Here is a 21,375-nt window from a genome sequence, read left to right on the forward strand (position 1 = left end):
TAAAATTATTCAAAATAGAAAGTTCAAAAAATAAAAGACTTTTTAAAAATTACAAATTACACACATTCGTATACACTTATGTGTATACACAGGTATATATTTGGTTCGAAACTAGTAACATAGAAAATGAAAATTGAAAAAACGGAGTACACGTTCTTCGATATACACATATACGTGAAGGCTAAGACCATAAAAAAAAAGTAACCAATGCTTACGTTTTGCGTTATAACGCAACGTAAAAAAAAATATTATAATGAATAGCTAAAAAAGTTATACATCACTTAGTTGCAAATTGAAACTCTATTTATTTATTATGACCAACTCAGACGAAACCTTTGTGCATTAAATATAGTATAAAACATGACAAATATCAATATCGCAATGATAAAAGAATAAGTAAGCAAAAAATTATTGGTAAAAAAGTGTAACCTTGTTACCAATTGCAATAAATTTGAGATGTAACGCAATGTTAAAAACACAAGTACATGTTAGCACAAGAGCTGACGACACCGGGGGGCCGGGAGGGGGCACTTGCCCTCTCCCTCTCCCCCTTCTTCCCCGCCTTTTTTTTAAAGGTTTTTTTTTTTTTTTTTAAATTTTAGATATCAAAGAATTTTTTTTTAAATTGGTGATTGTGTCCCTACACTTTGAAACCCGTGTTGTTGGTCTTGACTATTACTGACAGCTGCTTCAAGCAGCAATGAAAAGATGTTTTCTCAGGGTACCAACATAATCAGAAAAAAAGAACCATCTTTGATCCCACATCCTCTAAGACTCTCATCAAAGTAAACTATCTTTTGGTGATGCATAAAAAAAACCTAAAGTTGTTAACTGATAAGAAAAGAACACAGATGGACAAAGAAATAGATAATTGGTGGAGGATGAATAAGAAAAAGAGGAAATTTTCACAAAAGCAACAAATATCAATTTCAAAGAAATCCATACTGCCAAAAATGTTTATTGAGTGTAATGATTTGTTTATGACAAATTCTGATGTTTAATAGATTTAAAAATTTGGGTATAAGTGGTGATGTGATAGAAGTTGATTAAATGTAACATTAAAATTAATAAACTGTGGTTTTACCGATTAAGTTTGTTAATTTACAGTTCTTGTTAAAAATAAACACGGATACAACTAAAAATAGTTTTTAAATAGATACAGTTTATTTATAATAATAGTTAAGTAAAACGATAAAAACAACTTTTCAAAAAACTATATAAATTAACGAAAAAAATGGTTTTGGAACACAGATAAAAATTTCTTGAAATTTATTGACTTATTGTAAATATTTCTTGAACCCTAGTTACCTGGAAAAATTCGAGACATTTTCGTAAATGTTGGAAATAATTTTTTGTAAACATTTTATTTCCTTATATAAGAGTATGAATGACAAGGCTATATCATGTTTTAAAATTTCTTTTGAATAGCCGGAAATACTACAATACTGATGGTTGGTTGCAAGCAAGTTGACTTTGAAGCTGATGCTCTACAACGTATGCTGATAATAGATGTTTTTGGTGTAGATTTGAAAGACAATGCTTGAGATAGCGTGGTTACTGGTGCTAGGGATTATGGTGGATGAGATGGTAGTGGTATAGATCTTTATGGTCGAGACGATGAAGACTGAGGTTAAGACAAAGGTGATTCAAAAAGAATTACCAATTTACAATTTTGACTTTTCAATTTAATTGGTGTTTAGCGAAAACAAACCGGGGTTTTATAACCCACGGTCTGTTTTGTGCGTTTAAAAACTTTAGCTGAGCTGAAAAGTTTTGTTTGTTGTTGACTAAAAAATCTTTTGATAAATTGCTACGCTCTTACTAATCTCTTATAAACTGTTAAATGAATTTGCGCCAAAATCAAAACTTGCGCCAAAATCTTTTGACATATCAATAAACACCAAAATTTAGTGGCAGCAAAATGTGTAACAAATGAGCTGATAAGAAAATAAACAAACATTTTTTATGCAAATAAATATTCCTTAATAAATAACATATGTAACGGGTCCATATATTTTATATTAGGTTATACATTTGTTAACTTGAATTTCAGGTCTCCTGGTTCTGAATATCCACCCCTTTTTCTTTTAATCAACAAATCAGTTATGGAACCAAATTTGCATACAGCTAAATATACAGGAGGAAAAGCTGATAATAGTTTTCTTGCACATTTTTTTATACTTGTATACTTCATTTTGGTTTTTTCAAAAAAGCGAACGATCAATCTTTTTACATTAAAAAATATTTTCACTGACTCGTCATTCTGCATAGTAGTTCATACTTTCTTCTTGGTAGTTGGAAGTGTATATTTTCTTTTTGGTAGTGCTCATTTAAAGTATAAGACAAATTAACTAACATTAGCTGCATCAAACAAATTTGAAAATCGAATAATTTTCAATATAGAAAGTTGTCCTTCTAAATCAGCCAATATATTGTTTAGATAATCGGCAATATTTAATAAAGCGGTATCAGTCACTTTACATTTTTAAAATTAATGAAATTTTTCAAATTTTTTTTATAATCGTCTTTCTTTAATAATTTAATAGATGTAACAAAACCAAACACCTCCTTAGCAACCTCCACCTTAACATCGACAAATTTTTGAGCTTTTTCTTGAAGTTTTATTTAATATATTTAGTTTTTCAAAAATGCAGGGTAAATAACTCACATATGCCTTAGAATCAATAGTTAGCAGATTATAAAGCTAAATTTTAGTTTTTGTAAAAAATTACAAAAGAATCAAATAGTTTCATAAGTTTTTCCGAACAATTCCCTTTTGAGAGCCATCATACTTCAGTGTGTTAAAAGTCTCACGTGGTCTTCATTATATTCTTTACAAAATAGTTAAAAAAAAACATTTTTAGTGTACTCTATATATCTTAAAAGATAGTTTTATCTTTTAATGATTTGTAAAATAACATTTCTTAAAAAAAATTAATAATATCAATGTGTCTTACATATGTAAGCCATACAGTCTTACATAAAGATCGGTACTTTTTTTCAGCGAGCAAATCCAGGTTTTGCGATTTTTGTAAAATCAAGACCCGAATTATTTAAATTTATACTTCTTTCCTTATAATAATTTGCGGTAGATGAGGTTTATTATATTAAATAATTTTTTTTAATTTATTGTAGCAAACTATGTCATACTTAAATATGAAAATACTATGTCATACAACTTATACACTATTAAAAATGAATTCGATATTCAAGTACTTATTATATTTGGGATTTTATAAAAAACGTAAAACCTGGAATTGCTCATTGGAAAAAAAAGTTTCAACCACCTCTCAATGCTGATTCGTCCATTTTCACTATAAACCGTCTTCTTTTTAGTTTTTCGATACTTCAACTCATTTCATCAATACTTTGCTAATAGTATTGTTATGGCATGGTTTTCACGCCGTGGTCATATTTTCCAAAAACAGTTTCAACAAATTTAATTTGGTTTGATTAAATTCTTTCCTGTTGTATGATTTTTACCCAATTTAGCAATGAATAATGAAGTTTTATAAATAGCTTTAACAGCCTGATTGTTTATTATGGGCAGTAAAACTCATAATATAACATTATTTGAAGCTGCTCTTTTTTCATAATTTTTCTTTAAATATTTAAAACGGTTCAAAAATGTATTAAATTGATCTTTATGTTTTGCCTTCATATTGTGCTTTAAGACACCCTCATTTCATTAATTCGCTGGTATAAAACTGTCATCATGGACGGCAGTAAAGTGCATTTTTTTAATATTCAACCCATGAGTAGTGCAAGCGAAAAGAATGATCGGCAATATTCAGAAGAATGTTTAAAACTAGGTTTCATATTGTTATGAAAATTATATTTAAAAATGTACCGGTTCAATTAAATTCAATTTTTGAAACGTATTTCAAAAATGGAATTAGTAAAAAATTGGTTAGAACTGTAACGTATAATTTTTATTATTTCATTTTAGTAAGTACATTTATTTTAGTAAGTGAATTTTTCCAAATTGTTTACAAACATTCGAATTTCCCCCTGAACAGTCAAAATGCCCCGTACTATGGGGTGTATGCAACACGTTAGCAACTACTGGTTTAGACAACTCATTTGAAGTAATTCTTCTCAGAAACGTTCAGTTTCACAAGATAAATATTTACCAAGTTAACAATTAGCGTTTTCATTCAATCCCGTAGTGTATATAAAATAGCAAATTTCATTTTGAAAACAGATTCTTGACTAGCGTAAAAAGTTATACAAGAATACGTTTTAAGTTTACTGATAGCAAGTTTCATTTCCAAGAGAATTATGTTCATTTCTCATTAAGAAAAAAAGTAATAATAGTATTAATAGTAGTAATAATAACAACAATAACAATAATAATAATAATGCGAGGCCAAAAAATCAATAATTTAAGAAACTAAAACTTTATATCATCTTATTAAGAAAAGGGTCTCTACAACGTAATAAAAAAATATATATTCAAAAATTTTGTTCAATTATTAATAACTAACGATTATTTAAATTAATATTTACGAGTGGCAGACGCATATCGCCAAAGAAACTCGTAAATATAGGGATCACTGTGTAAGATCAAACTTGTTACGCATATTTGCAATGTTGGTAAGTTCCATTCTCAAAGTATTTAAACGGCTTTTTGTTTTTGAAATTAAAAACAGAATAAACATATGCTTGCCAACAACCAATAATAGTTTATTAAAAAAAAAACCCGCCACTTTAACTACATATCCGTTAAAAAATAACAAAAGTTTAAAATATTACTATTATCAATTGCAAAGTACTACTATTATCAATCATACTAAATCAAATATTTTATAATGTCTAGTTTCGCATATGATAAAGAAGTTGAAAAGTACCTTGGCTTCTTAGGAGTTTCCTGCAAAAACAATTTTACTCGAAATTGTTCAGTTACTCCTGGCAGATTAAAGACGAATGAAAAGACACCTCAAACTGGAATAAAAATAAAACGTCCTTCTTCAGCATGTGACTTTGTCGCTGTATCGAAAACTCCGTACAAAAACGAATTTTTACTCAAAACTCCTAAAAAAACAATAATTAGTTCTTCTCGAAAAAAAACTCCTTGCTCACAAATACGAACTCCGTGTAAAACATCTAATTGTGACAGTGATAGATTCATTCCATCGCGTAATCAGGCTCATCTTTTGGAAAGTCACCATAGAATAATTAAATTTCATGACAGTAGTGATTTAGAACACACAAAAAATAGTATTAATGATAAAAGCATCAGAAATCAAGAAAATAGAAAATATAAACAAAGCTTATCAGAAAATTTTTGCCAATTACTAGGGGATGTTAATGAAAAAAAGATTTTACAGTTTTGTTCGCCAGTTAAAAAAACACCAAGTAAAGGTAGGTTCTAAGTAAGTAAAAATAATCAACTACATAATTCTTCAAAGCAGGGAAATTAACCAATCCCTGCTACAATTATCTAAATAAAACTAATAAGTAAACAAGATTAAAAAAGGATGTACTTAAAGTTTCTTTAATAAAAAAAGGAAATCACATTTATATCAAATTTTTGTACATTTAGATTAAAATTATTTGACTTAGGAGGTAAAGCACTTCTATCAGATGTTACATTGTTAAATATATTATGCAAATACTTGCTAAACCCCAGCGAGTTCAGATTGTGCAAATATTGGTTTGGTCTATTTTACTTGATTAATGTCATGATAAATTGTGCAACATTGGATAAAATCATCATGGAAAAATCAAATTTAAAAAGTTAAAAAAGCAATTTTCATTTTTTAAAGACCAAAGACAAGGGGCAAGTTTTGTTGCTCAATTTTGATCAGCTTCTAGGTTTTTGTTTTAATGATGACCAATATTCTGAATGCACTTATGTGCAGTAAAGGATGTGCAATATATTAATTTTCCTGTGTTTCCAGATGTACATTTTTGAATGCCAAAGTAGAATGTGAGTTAGAACACTAAGGTTATACTCTGAGCTGGATTTATCAAGAATGTGTTGGACATCATTTTTATTGCCAATTATCAGGCAGATTAAATTATCATATTTTTGATAAGTGCTGCAAGGATGATGGTGACGTTTGTTTAAAAACATGAACTTGCTTTTTTTCTTCATTAAGACTTGTAGACCACGTGTTTGAAACCCTATTGAAGTCATTTTGCAATTGCTCAAGGTCAGAAGGTTTTTTGATGATAGCAAATGGTAAACTATTGTCAAAAAAATTTGACAATAGCAGCTTTCTAGATCAACCTGAAAAGCAGTGTTCCAATACATGAACCCTTAGGGATGCCATTTATAATAACCAAAGATAAGATTTTACAAGCAGTTTTACTCTTTTACAAAAGTTTTAATTAGAAATAAACCTTGGAAAAATAAATCTGGTTTATTCTTTTCAAGAAGATTGTTTAAATTACTATTAAGTGTGAACTTTATTTATTTGGTAGCTGTTTTTATGCAAATATTTTATTTATAAAAATATAAAGTTTAGTCGAGGAAAGTACTTTCAAGCTGAAATATCAATTTATATATATATATATATATATATATATATATATATATATATATATATATATATATATATATATATAAATATATATATATATATATATATAAATATATATATATATATATATTTTTTTTTTTTTTAGTAAGCACATGTTCTTCTGCAAACTCTTCTAAAAGGAAAAAGTTGAGATATATTCCACAGTCTGCTGAACGAATACTAGATGCTCCAAATTATTTAAATGACTACTGTTAGTTGTTTTTTGTTTTGTTTTGTTCAGCATGTATTCATAAATTGAAAAACTAATAAATATTGTATGCTATAAACCATATGAATATAGAAAACTTGTCTCCAATTTAGCCCCATTATTTTGATATGTTTCAACTACTACCCTGTATAGCGATTTATAATTGGATCGTTAATAAGTATGACCTTTATATTTTTTGTATTTTTAGCTGTTTTGTTTTGGTGTTATTTAGATCTAAATTTGTTACATTGGAGTACTAGTATTGATTTAGTAGCTGTAGCACTTGAACAATCGGTCTACATATGGACTCCCCTTACTGGAGAAATTTCTCACCTATGTCAGTTAAATGAGTCAGGAGATTATGTTTCATCAGTTCAATGGGTAGAAGAAGGTCCAACTATTGCCATAGGAACAGCATCTGGTGCCATACAGGTGCAATTTATAGTGAATTTAAAATGATTTTACAATGGTATGATCTTAACAAATTTATTTGTTATACATTTCAGATATGGGATATAAATCATAAAAAGCGGATACGGCAAATGGTAGCTCATTCTTCTCGTATTGGTGTACTTTCGTGGAGAAGTCACATTTTAACAAGGTGAGCTAGTGATTTAATGATGGTATCTATTGGTATATTTGACATAAAATTAGTTTTTAGAGTTATAAATTTGATTTCTTTTGAAGTTTAGGTTAGTTTTCAAAACCTATCTTTAGCAAATCATTTGCCAAACCTTTTTTACCGAATTAATTTTTTTTTCCAGTATATATATTTTTCTTTATATTTATTTGTTTTTAATTTATACACAATTATTTGTAACTTGCTTGATTAAAAAACAAAATAATTATTTAAGTGCAATTAAAATTTTGGTAACATGTTTGTCCGACCCAGGATTAGTAAAAAATTCAAAGTTAAGAAATAAATTTATAAAAACTAAAAAAAAAAGGATAAGCAAAATAGTTTTTTTATAACTTTTGATTGCACTTTTATTTTGTACGCTTCTATTTATAGATCATTCCTAATATTTAAAAAGACATTTTATACTTAAGTCAAATAGTATAAATAAAATTTTGAATCAAAGATCATATAATTTATTGTTTCATACTTCTTTGTTTTAGTGGTTGTAGAAGTGGCTCAATATATAATCATGATGTTCGAATTGCCGAACACCATATTAGTTCATACTTTTCTCATCAGCAAGAAGTTTGTGGGCTGCAATGGTCACAAAATGGAAGATATTTAGCCAGTGGATGTAATAGTAATATGCTTTTAGTATGGGATTTTAATGCTGTAGGTAGACCTGAACCTCTACATCGTTTTAATCAACATCAAGCTGCAGTAAAAGTAATATTTTCATTTGTATTTAAAATATTTTCCTAATATTAATATTTAAAAAGTTAGATACAAGTGTAACCATTTATATTAATACTGTTTCATATACAATGCATGAAATAAAATTAATTTCTTGATTAAAAACAGTCAACCTAAACTAACTATAAGTTATCTTTATATTCTGACTCAATAGGCTGTTTCTTGGTGTCCTTGGCAACAACAGATCTTAGCTTCAGGAGGTGGTGCTGCAGATAAATGCATCCGGTTTTGGAATATTAACTCTGGAAGTTGCCTAAATACAGTGGAGACCGAATCCCAGGTAAATTTAATGTTAATAGTTTCTCTAAGATTATACAATAAGGCATAATAAAATTTCTTGAGTTTAAAAATATATATTTATAACTTTTTAAATAGGTTTCTTCTATCTTATGGAACGAAGAGTATAGAGAATTAATTAGTGGGCATGGTCATCCAAATAATCAGCTTACTATATGGGAATACCCAAGCATGAGGCGACAAATAAACCTCCTTGGTCATAGTAGTCGTGTTTTGCAGCTTACTATGTCTCCTGATCACACAAAAGTCATGTCTGCAGCTGGTGATGAGACTTTAAGACTGTGGAGTTGTTTTCAAACATCAAATGCAGGAGTAAATAAAAAATCAAAACCAACACCATCAGAAAGCATTCTTTCTATGACTCAGATTAGATGATATTTGTGTTGATAATGGCATTGGATAATTTTTTATCTTTTTTATGCTCTTTTATGCCTCACCTATTTGCATTCATTTGATTATTTATTATCAAAATAATTAAGTAGATTTATTTCTTTTATTATTGTAAATACCTTAGTGAATTATTTTTGTAAAATTTGTATAAATCATTTATTATATAATCTACTCAATATATAACTCTCGAGTTATTTACTTTTTATTAATAATAAGTTTGCCATTCTCGGAAACTAGACATTATACTAATAATGTTAAAACTGATTGTTTTTTTCAAATAAGAACGAGGCTGAGACCCTGATACTGATTATGATTTTTACAAAATTAAATGCTCTATTGTGTTAAGTTGAAATTTCTGCGATTATTGTGACATTCAATTAGATCCAAGTGGTAGTAAACAATTTAAATACTGCTCAATTATTTGTTAGACACTGGTCACAATTACGTCATAAATGCAAATTTATCAATAATCAATGTTTAATCAAGTAAAAAGCAGTTTGAAACTTGAATCGTTTAAATAATTATTATTATAATTTATCTTCAAATAAGTTTGTTATTAATCATTCAGATTTCTCATTATCCGTTTTGCCTTCAAGTTGCAAGTCTACTCCGACAAAACCTAAAATCGTATGGATCGGGGGCGGATCCAGCAATGTATTAAGGTGGTGCAAATTTTTTAACTCAACAGTTTTCGACCAGTACCTTTCAGGTCAGTAAAATACTTTCTGTTTAAAAAGAGGACAAATAGTAGGTAGGGGAGACCGGGGCTAGTTGGTCGCAGGGGTAAATTGACGATTTGCGGTTATCTTTAGAGTCTTTCATTAGAAAGTGACCAAAATTACGCAGAACCTTCCTAATTGACCATTTCATCATTTGCTATAGTAATGTTAGGATTAGCGCATGCGCATGGGAGATATTAAAATTTATGTACTTTTTGGACAATAACGTAACTTTTGGTATATTGCTTCCTTTTTACTTCACAAAGAAAATAGTGAGTCTTTTAAAAAAAAAATTGTAAAAGTTCCAGTCACAATTGGTTTACTATATCCAGTCAAACTTAATTTCAAAGTTGCCGTTTTTCAGGATCTATAGACTGTTTATTGAAAAAAAGGCTTTCGCGGTAAGTTGGCAAAATTTTCACGGGGTAAGTTGGCTCATAGCATTTACAATGGAAAAAAAAATATTTTTGTAAAATTATTTTTTTTTTTTTAATCTTTAACAATATTGAAAAAATTCTTACAAAAGAATTAGAAAAAAATTGTTTTTTGGTTGTTTTTTTCACAGATAAAAAGTGGGCTACTGTTTCGGCTGTTATACTACTAATATTTGGTACCAGCTAAAAGTAATAGTAAATTTTTGGCTTAAATTTGTTGCCAAAAATAATAGTAAAAATATTTCTATTAATTTTGCACTTAATAGTACATTAATAATCATTTTTATAGTTTGCGCCAACTTACTCTGTGGTGGGGTAAGTTTGAGCAACTTTTTTTTTTTTTTTGAGGGCCCGGAAAGGCCCCAATAATTTTTATTTGTAAATGAATGCAAATTTATATGTTACCCAAATTCATATTCTTTGACTATTTTAGACTACATTTTAATATTTTCAAAGAAATTTGCTGTTAGGGCTACAGAGCTCATAGAGTAAAAACCGAGCCAACTAGCCCCGGTCTCCTATGCGTTATTCTTGAGCGCCTTGCTGTCGAAGTGCAATAAATAAACTTGCTTTTCGTGTTGCTCTTTGTAGTGATATCTATTTTTAACCAAAGCTATTACAAATGTTGCCATATCTATTCCGTTTGTGATAACATAGTCCGATCATAAAAGACATTTCAATTTACAATAATTCGCACAGATCTGAAAATTGGTACAGGCCTTGGGAAAATTGGTACAGGCCTTGGGAACATTGTTACAAATAAAATAATAAAAGTCCCCACCGACCCACATCTTCAAAAAAAATTTATTCAAGGTCAAAGGTAAAAAAAAAAATGATTTTTCATATTTTTCCGGAAAATGGCAAGTTTTATCATAAAAGTAGATCAAATATATTAAAGTGATTCTTTAAATATTTCATTATATTCACCATTTTCGATACCATATGAAATTATGTTATTTTATAGTTTAAGTTACGCCCTATATATTAATTATATACGGCGCACCTAAGGTACAAGCAAACTATATGGCCCTAGGTTAGGGTGATGTTTAATAACTTTTTTTTAAATATAATGTGAAATCTTTTCTTAAACATGAAAAATTGTGTTTAACACAATTTAATAAGAAATAGTTAAATTTTTAAAAATTTTAATAAAGTTACTTTATAGACAAAAATCCTATTTTGATACTTATTATTTATTTGGTTTTTTTTTTTTTAACCGTAAATCCTAAAAATATAATAAAACAAAATTTAAAAAGTTAGATTATTGTTGATTAGGCCAAGAACAGCTAATAAACTTTGCTATTTCTATTAATGATTGCCTTTCTAAGTAAGATATAAATTGCTTTGCTATTCCATCTTGCTGAGTGAGAAGAAGGCAATTCAATTGGTAGCTCCAGTTTGGGTGAAATATTCTTATCCAAGTAATGCCTGAAGGCAAATCATAACCTGAAGAAAAAAATACATACACAATATGGATATATAATGCATACATATCATTGATGTTGTAAAAGAAAAAATTCAATCAAACCAATCTAGCCAATAGTCTATAGTCATCTCTCTAAGTTTTAACAGTAGGAGGAGGAAGAGGCGTTTTATGCAGGACATTATATAGTTCTTTTAATTGTGAATACTTATCTTTTAGTTTTAATGGTGTTGCTAAATGGAAAATTACCATTTTTTTAAAAAACAAGGTCTAAAATGTGAGCATTGCACCCATAATACGGAACACGTCTGTTAAATAGCTCATTTCGTAAAATACCTATTATTCCACCATAATCATCATAAACTCCCATCAAAATGTAAGATAAAGGATGTCTCAATTGACAAAGCTGCTGTAAGTTTAAAAAGGGTTATGACTTGCAATCTTTTACCAGCTCTAAAAATAGTAGATTGAGGTGAAGTGGGAATATCATCATGGAAATAACTTAATGAGCGAGTTACTTTAGCCTTTGTGGTTAGAGATTCCAGCTTCTGAGCTCATCACAGCAACTGACATTGCCTTAAATTAAAAAAAGTAAATTTATTTACAAAAAAAGTAATAACTTTTATTTTGAGAAGTATTATTACTTACTTTTGATTTAAGTTTCTTTTTGGGTGGTTCGAACGAAGGTTTAAAACCATCAGAGTCATCATCATTTTGTGAGCTTGATTCTGCATATAACTGTTTTAGATAATTAAGATCCAGGTTTTTTAGTAACAATGGCCTATTATTATTAAATCAGTCAAAAATCTGTTGAGCACGATGCTCGACAACTTTTTCAATGGTGGATACGCAGCTCTTTCTATCAGCCATTTGATGATGATAAAATATTTGCTCTTCGTTCTTCATTTTTTTTTTTCAAGAATATTAAACAACATAAGAAAATCCAAAGTAGATTTTCGCTTCAAAAATGTTTTATATTCAACCACAAGTTTTTTTGTGATGCCAGCTCTGGTTACTGATGGTAAGCTAAATTTCATATTCAAGAGCTGCTCCAAATTCTTCACTGATATTTGTATAATAACTTTTGGTGGTGATGCAGGGTGTGTGTCAACTAAATGGTAATAGTAGCCAAGAATGTGCCGAACTTCTGGAATAGTCTTGAAATTTGCAAATCTTTATGTTCGTAATCCATATGGAGCAGCTGAAACCAGAAGCTTTCTTGTTTCTTTTGAACATGGTGGTCTAGAGTTTTTTGCCTTTCTCTTTGAGGCTCCATTAGCACTTATGCAAAACATATATATCGAAATATATTTATAACTAAATTAGAAAATTAACTAAAAGCACTTTGTTTTACTCCAACAATGATAATTAAGCTAAATTTTTAATATAATAACTATTTAATTCATCTAATTTAAAAACGATATAAATATTCTCTTATAAAGGATAATTATACTTAAGTAATCCTGATAAGTATTTTTTTCTGTTTACTAATTTTAGGATTGTGGCTTAAATGGTGACATAAGTTTTAATTTTGGGTTACTATGGATACCTAAATTGCTTCACAACCACATTTTTTTATAAACGTAACAAATATAAATTGGACAAAAGTAATAACTTTATCGGACTCCCATAATTTTATTACTCCCATAATTATTACATTGAATATTGTTATACAACAAATGTAGCATACTATGGATTTTTTATTTGGTTCATAGTAGCACCTGAAGTAGCTAGCAACAGTTCATTTTGCATAGTTACTAGGTTAGGTTTCTTAAAACATCAAAGTTATAAACTAGACTAATTTTAATGTGGCAATCTGATTGAAAATTATTTTGTATCGAGGGCTCGATACAAAATAATTTTCAATCAGATATACAAAATAATTTTCAATCAGATATACAAAATAATTTTCAATTTTATATTTCATGAAACTACTACATATTTCATATAAAAATAACCTAAAACTTTTTGAGCATAAATAATATAAAAGTTTTGGTTTAAAATTATTTTTTAAACCAAAACTCATGCATTCTGATAATTGAAAAACAGCTTTAGCTTCTTTTTCTTTACCATCTTGGCGAAAACTAGATGAAAAGTATGAAACTAATGGCGCCAATCTTCTTTTCTTTGTTTTACTACTTGAAGTATCAAAACTCACATGGGGTCTGCCAGATACTACATTTAAAAATAAGCAGAGTTATCTTTATCAATGAAAACAGTTAGAAGAATGTTCTTATTATCAATTACATATTGAACCGATATTGGTTCATACGAATTTTAGAGCTTTTGCATATATGCCATCTTTGTCAAAGATGCTTTATAAAATTAGACAAGTTATTATTTGCATTTAAATTTATGCCATTTACAACTGCATCCAAAATATTAGAATTAGCTAACATTAAGTTTTCTTGTATTTTATATAAAGAAATATTTTTCATGTTTTAATTATATAAAAATATGAATTTTCATTCGCAAAATTTTATAAATAGCTATTTTAAGATCCATTATTATTAAAACAAGTTTGTAACACTAATCTAGTCTCACTGAGAATCAATTGTTACATAATCACTTAGAATAAAATATAAACAGTGTTTTTCCCAAATAAAATTAAATACATCATTTAGCATGTAAAAATCATTATTAAAGATCGTGCGGACATAAACAAAATCCTTATTCATGGTTTTATTGTAATAGAGCTTTGCTTCCTATTGGTCAACTATCCAATGAAGCAGCTGAAAACAAATATTTTTGCCCTTACTCCCAAAACAGTTCAAAAAAGTTCTCCAGAGAGTCTTGCAATCTTGACCTGCTTAATAGATTACTACTTAGCTCAGATCCTGTTTTAACTTGCATGAGAAAACAACAACAACAAAAAAACTAAACCAATTTTAAAGGAAACCTTAGAGATGCTACTTCATGCTGAACCTTTAAACGTTACTGCGGATTATAAACCAAATTTATATTGATAATATACATATTGAACAATGTAATTCAAGTCTCAAATTACTGGACCACCTTGAACCGCAAAAGTATTCGATTATATAAGTGAAATTTTAACTGAAAAAAGTACTTCAAATACGCCTTCATTTGAAATCATTTTTTTTATTGACATAACTTACGTGCAAAATAGTGTTGCAATAACTCATTTGAAAGATAATAATTGGTTTTATTAAGTTATGCAATAAACAGGTTTAAAACTAACAACTGTTTTATATTTATTAATAACACAAAAAATATTATCAAGTTAAAATTAATATACGAAAAAATTTTTTTTTTAAAAAAAAAAAGCGTTTTATTTTACAGCTTAAATGCATATTGCATGATAGTTATATTATATATATATATATATATATATATATATATATATATATATATATATATATATATATATATATATATATATATATATATATATATATATATATATATATATATATATATATATATATATATATATATATATATATATATATATATATATATATGTATATATATATATATATATATATATATATATATATATATATATATATATATATATATATATATATATATATATATATATATATATATATATATATATATATATATATATATATATATATATATATATATATATATATATATATATATATATATATATATATATATATTACTTTTGTCCACATCTGAGCAGTGACAAAAATTTAGTTTAGACCATCTAAAAGCGTTTTCCGATTCTAACTTACCATAGCAACGCTCTCTGAAAATCTGAAAATAGAATTAAAAGATAAATATTTTTATAACTAACCTCACTGAGAAGCATTACTAAGAACTTTATGGTTTTCAAATAAAGTAGAGTGGCTTTTGGTACAAGGGGACTCTACCCAGCCGGTATTTGGTCCTAAAAAGACGTCTTTTGAACGTTTTCAGACCTTTTTAAGACCAATCGCCGGCTAGGTAGGTACGCGAACTTCCCCTATATTTATAGTAATGTAGATAGTTAAGATAATAATTATATTTAGTATAGATAATAAAGGTTAGCGGTAAAAAAGATGCAGCTATTATGGTAGGTTTGAAATTTTATAAAAATCGGAATAATTAAAAATTTCATTTATATACTTTTTATTACATATTTATTATTTTTCATTATATATTTATTATTTTTATTATATATTTATTAATATTTGTTACATTTATAAATTAAAAATTTTCTTTTGCATTGCTTAAAAAAATTGATTTGCACCACGTTTTTTGGATCAAACTTCCAGCAATAAGACATGCGTTAAAATTATGACAAACTTTCTGGGTCTGCGTTTCTTTTAAATTTCAAACCTATCCTCGGTGCATCTTCTTAACCGCTAACCATATCTCACTCCTTTATTTGTATAATACAAATACCACTCTTAAATGAAAATATATAGGATCTGAAGTCAAAACTTTAAAAATAATAAGGAAACTGACATTATCTAAAAAGTTTGTAAGTTTTTATAAAACTATGCGTGCGTAACTACGTCCTTTATTTTTTTGTAGCCACAAAATTGGCAATATCGGCTTAATTGGAACACAGTGCTGACAATTGTAAAACGATTGTGGGAAATCATTGTGTATGAAAAGCACCAGCGGTGTGGTGATGCCAATATTAATCCAATGATAACTATGTATGGACCATGCATGAAGAGTTTACTGGGTAGCGAAAATAAGTTGTAAATCCTTACGAATGTTGGCTTTCTAATATTTTATCTATTTTTTCTAATGCAAATTTAACGTTGATCCAATGTCATGCTTTTAGTAATGGTATCAATAAAAGATTATCAACGCCACTAAAAACAGCTCTCAGAGTTAGGTGGATCCAACGTATGTAAACTCAACGATGATTCAATGTTTATGGGGTAACTTTAATTCAATGTATATGGGTAAATGTGGCTGGATAGTTCAGTTGGTAAGAGCGTCAAGCGAAAAGTTAAAACCTAGGCTGTTGTACGATACGGGTTCAAATCCTGCCACTGCCAACGCAGCGCTTGAGTAGCACTACGTACGCAAAAATGTTGGTCAATAACGGATGCTACTTTGGATTAGTTCTAATGACTATTTCTGGCTGTTCCTATGCTAAGCCAAAAATATCTTGGGATATAACATTGAATAGAAAAATATAGCATGAAAATTCAAATTAAAAAAATGTAGATCTAATGTATAGAGCAAGTGAAAAATTGTATAACTTAATGAAAAGGTTATATATGTATATATATAATCTTATTTTAGTAGCAATATAAAACATTTATGTTTAAATATAATATGGAATAGTTAAGTTAAATAGCAAAAGAAGTACAAATCTTTTTTCGAAACAATAATTCACTACATTGTTATGCGCGTTGCTATGTAAATTTTTTTATCTATCAAGAATTATATTATTATTTTTGCATATTTAAAGTACTACTTTTGCAGATTAGAAATTTGCATATAATTTTGGTTTGTATTAATAAACAACACCAACAACAAAAACTAAGCTTTGAAAAATTCTGAGGATAGTTCCCCGAATTATTCTGGACAAAAGTATTCTTATTATGAAAATTAACGCATACCGAGCAATCTTAAATGTCGCGGTGGGTGTTAAAGGATGCAATTTTTGAATAATTTTTTAAATGCTTGTTCAAGAAAAGGTGCTAATTTTAGAGGATCGCTTACTAAAAGGTTCACGGTACGTCACATCAACAGAGATTTCTATTCTAGCATTTATTTTGACAAGCTGTGAAATAAGTTAAAAACAAATGTGGGTCTTGTCCTAATCATTACAATTCGAATTACTATAGTCTTATTTCTTTTTTTTTTTTTTTATTTGATTAAATCGGTCTTATTGCGGAGTTTTAAATAAAAACGGTCATATTTATTGGTATTTTTGAAGCGAGACGGACGTGATAGAAACTTTGATGCGATTTTAAGAATTTTGTTAATTGCTGGCAACGTTAATTGCTGAAAACGTCAAAAATCATTAAAAAAAAAGTCATAAATTTTGTGGTTTAAAACTAATAATAATATAACAATAAGTTTGGTATTTTTTTAAAGTAAATATTTAGCTCTAACTTATGGCATTTGTTTTATTTTCATTTTACATTAAAAAAAATGTTGAAGTATCTACTATTAAGTTTTAATCAAATTGTTTTTTAGATCGTCCGCTGCTTATTAGGGTCCTCGCCTCGTTAATCAATTTTGAAGAAAATAAAAGTTTGAATTTAAAAAAATTTTTCCAATCACAAAAAAAGTTTTTAATGTATGTGAAACGCGCAGACTTAACTAATTACCTTATCACGTTAATAATATAAGTATCTTTATCGCGACATGCGCAAAGTTTTGAAAACTGCAGTTTTGATGTTTATTAAAAATTTAAGCATTTCTTTATTTGTTATATATATAACATCAATAGAACTTTTAAAATGTTTTTAAAAGAAGCACAATAATCTGTCAATTTTTAACTCTATCTAATAAAAACAAAAAGTTTTGTAAAACGGAAAATAAATGCTATAAATTAAAATTAGGAGAGATATTGCCGCATGCAATTTTTAAGTAAAAACAAAACTTTAGTTAATCAAGAATCTATAGAACTTCAAAAATGTTAAAAAGATTTTAAAAAGATGTGCACACACTTTTGTTCATATTTGCTTATAAAAAAAAGTGCTGCGACTCTTTCTCGTCACTATCTCAGGTGTAATGGCTGCCGTGAGTTCCGCGTAAAACACTCACAAATTGGTAACGGCAGCGTTCGGTAAAGTATTAAAATATTATAGGATTTACATAAATTGCAAAACGGAATATCAACTTCTTAAATTTTCCGAAAAATATCTGTTTCATTTGTCATGATATTGGTTAAAAGTGGGGATTTTGTGACAAACTTTTAAAATAAGTTAAATCAACATTTTATTATAAAGAGTATTTTATGTTTACAATGTTTAATTATAAGAAGCAATGATTTTTTTGTTCATACTTTTTTATCATTAATAACTTTTTATTGCAAAGAATTATTGTTTCTTTAAAATTTAATCCGGGCGTAAAATAAATTTTTAAGTAATATAAAATAGTTTTTATTTTATTAACTTTTTTGTAAGCTGAAGTTGATGAAGTAATAACTGGATTAAACGTTAATGTGGTTTAGTGCTAACGTATCCATCGCTAAGCGTGTTTCATTCGTTAACATTCGATTGTTAACGCGTTTCAGTGTTAATGTGTTTGGCTTTAACATGTAAGCTCTAAAATATAATGAAACATAATTATACTTACCATATTAACATGTTCGATTACGTGTTTCAGTGCTAATATGTTTTAGTGCTAACGTTTTCTAGTGCAAACGTGTTTAGCCTTAACATGTTTGCGCTATGTACTTTTATTTTACTTTCATTGCTTTCATAAATGAAGAAAAATCTGCAATAATTTCAAATAAAATATTACCTAAAGAGTTTAATTGCTAAAGAAATATTTTTGCTTCAAGAATACATCGTTGCTATAAAAATAGTGTTGCTACAAGAATACATCGTTGCTATAGAAATGTTGTTGCTTTAAGAAGATATGCTGTAATATGCTAAAATGTTGAACAAGGTATTTTGTGATCTATTTCTCTCTTTTGATAATGGCAAATATTTTCTAAAATTTGAAATGCTTGTCATTGTTAAGAGCTTAAGGTTGGGAATTTTGTTTTTTATTGTCAGAAGCTTTGTACTTTTCATTTAGTTTTTTTGAACTTTTTTTTTTTCAATATTGGAGTAATTTCAATTTATTATAAAAGTAAACACTTTTTCAATATATTGAAATTAATACAATATTGAAAAAATTCAAAACACAATATTTTCAATTTGTTTTGTTAGCAAATTACGTAATATAGTTGTTTAGTTTTAATAATATTATTTAAATAATTTAGATTATGTAAAATTATAATGTGCCACAAAATTTATACGTAACTTAGGGAGTTAGTTATAAATTTGAAACGACCTTTGCAGAAAAATATTAAATACAATAAAAAAATGCTATATATATATATATTGTTATATTTATATAAATTTATTTGTTATATTTTTTTTACTTTATATGCATATTTTTATTCGATAAAAAAAAGTTCTCAATCAAACGTTGCTAATATCAATCAAACGTCGTTAATATCAATCAAACGTTGCTAATATTAAGCTGTAAATTTTTTTCATTAGATTCAAATAAAGTGATGAAACAAACTAAAAAAAATGTCAGAACACTTTAATGAAAATTCAACAGCTTTGGAAGTTGTTGAAAATATTGATTTAAAAGGTTATGAGGTCATTGTAACCGGTAGCAGCTCTGGTATTGGTGTTGAAACAGTAAGAGCATTAGCAAAAGCAGGTGCAAGATGCATTATGTGTTGCAGAGACATAAATAAAGGTAAACAAATTGCAAATGAAATCATTTTGTCGACTAAAAATGATAAAGTTGAAGTAGAAAATCTGGAGCTTAACTCTTTAGATAACATAAACAGATTTGTACAAAGATTTCTTGCTAAAAACAGACCATTAAATATTTTAATTAACAATGCTGGGATCATTGAAGAATCTCAATCTTTTACTGAAAATGGGTTTGAAACTCAGTTTGGCGTTAACTACCTTGGTCATTTTGCTCTGACAATTGGTTTATTACCATCTTTAAAAGAAGGAGCAAAAATTTTGAAAAAAAAGTCAAGAGTGATTAATTTAACATCAGCAGTGCATGCCGGAGCAAACATAGATTTTAACGATTTAAACTTTGTTAACGGTCGACAGTATGATCCTTTTATTTCATACAGCCAATCCAAAGCATGCATCTCTCTGTTTTCATTGGCTTTAACAAATCGATATTTTGATGATGGTGTTGTGTCAAACTCAGTAATGCCTGGTGTAACAATGACCAATTTAATGAATTCTTTTAGCAAGGAAACAATGATTAGAAAGGGATGGATAAATCCTGATGGATCAGCTACAATGAAGATGAAATGTGTTGAAAATGGTGCAGCTACGACAGTTTGGACTGCTACTGCTGTTGACTTAGAAGGCAAAGGAAAACTTTATTTAGAAGATTGCGGAATCGGTAAAGAAACTTTTAACGCAGAAGAAGTACTTTTAAAATTACGTGGGTTTGTACCTTATATCATGAATAACGAACTAGCTGATAAACTATGGGACATTTCTGAAAAATTTATTCAAAGAAAATCTCCTTAATTATTTATCGGAATAATACAGACTTATTAAGTATCAATATGTTTTAGTTTTTAAACTTTTGGGCAATCGTAATTGTTTATAATATAGTATTTTTGTATTTTCGTGATATAAGTAGTTAGAAGGCATGATAATTGTAAATTCAATTATAATTTAGAATATAATCTAAAAATTGATCTTTTTTATTTTATAACACTTGTTTATTCCGTAAAATCTTTTTAGTTATAATTTAATACGTTTTTTATAAAGCATTTTATGATATTTTGAAATACTAGCGAGTAACATTTCAGTCGAGTAATTATTTCAATCTTTGTGTTTTAAATCAACAGTTAAGGTTTTTGGGTATATGTAACGTTTACGACATTTCAACATAAATACTGCGACAAATTTTTGTTGAAGTTTTGTTTAAATAATAGCTCTCTGGTTTCTTTCAGTTACTTGTAAAAAAAAAAGTTATATTATTAAAAATCTATTATTTACACACCATTTTAACAGTTGTTATATTATCCGATTTTATATCATTATAATGATATAACATTCTACAGCGGAATTTCAGTGGACCTATATAAGCATTTTAAGCGGTCCGTTGTTGTTTTACTTATCGCTTATTTAGTGGACCATTATAGCAGTCGCCAAAAGTGGCCACTTTCACTTTTTTTTACTTGTAATTTTTTTTTGTAGTTGTATATATTTGTATTTGTAACTTAAATATTGTTAAAAATTGGTTAAAAACTCATGTTTTTTGTTTATATAAATGACTTCGTAATGCATCTTTAAAACTGAATTCAGTCATGTTTGCGAATGACGCTAATCTATTTAATAA

The 21,375-nt window shown here is 27.7% G+C and overlaps 2 protein-coding genes across 2 annotated transcripts; both read left to right on the plus strand.

The window, feature by feature from the left end:
* The first annotated feature begins 4,624 nt into the window (after window positions 1-4,624).
* On the plus strand, window positions 4,625-8,988 carry LOC100213570 (cell division cycle protein 20 homolog). Its single transcript, XM_065801202.1, has 7 exons — window positions 4,625-5,364; window positions 6,634-6,738; window positions 6,968-7,167; window positions 7,242-7,336; window positions 7,855-8,080; window positions 8,262-8,387; window positions 8,483-8,988. Exons 1-7 carry the CDS (start codon window positions 4,812-4,814, stop codon window positions 8,777-8,779), a joined length of 1,602 nt encoding a protein of 533 aa, XP_065657274.1. The 5' UTR covers window positions 4,625-4,811; the 3' UTR covers window positions 8,780-8,988.
* A 10,510-nt stretch (window positions 8,989-19,498) lies between these two features.
* On the plus strand, window positions 19,499-20,724 carry LOC136082319 (uncharacterized). The gene has a single exon (XM_065801203.1). The coding sequence runs from the start codon at window positions 19,572-19,574 to the stop codon at window positions 20,553-20,555; it is 984 nt and encodes a 327-aa protein (XP_065657275.1). The 5' UTR covers window positions 19,499-19,571; the 3' UTR covers window positions 20,556-20,724.
* The last annotated feature ends 651 nt before the right edge of the window (window positions 20,725-21,375 follow it).

Source organism: Hydra vulgaris, chromosome 07 (assembly GCF_038396675.1).
Source record: "Hydra vulgaris chromosome 07, alternate assembly HydraT2T_AEP".
Taxonomy (NCBI): Eukaryota; Metazoa; Cnidaria; class Hydrozoa; order Anthoathecata; family Hydridae; genus Hydra; species Hydra vulgaris.

Coding starts and splice junctions, on each gene's coding strand:
- LOC100213570 (XM_065801202.1), top strand. CDS start 4,812: ATGTCTAGTTTCGCATATGATAAAGAAGTTGAAAAGTACCTTGGCTTC. Junction 7,337..7,854: donor AGAAGTCACATTTTAACAAG/GTGAGCTAGTGA, acceptor TCTTTGTTTTAG/TGGTTGTAGAAGTGGCTCAA. Junction 8,388..8,482: donor CAGTGGAGACCGAATCCCAG/GTAAATTTAATG, acceptor CTTTTTAAATAG/GTTTCTTCTATCTTATGGAA.
- LOC136082319 (XM_065801203.1), top strand. CDS start 19,572: ATGTCAGAACACTTTAATGAAAATTCAACAGCTTTGGAAGTTGTTGAA.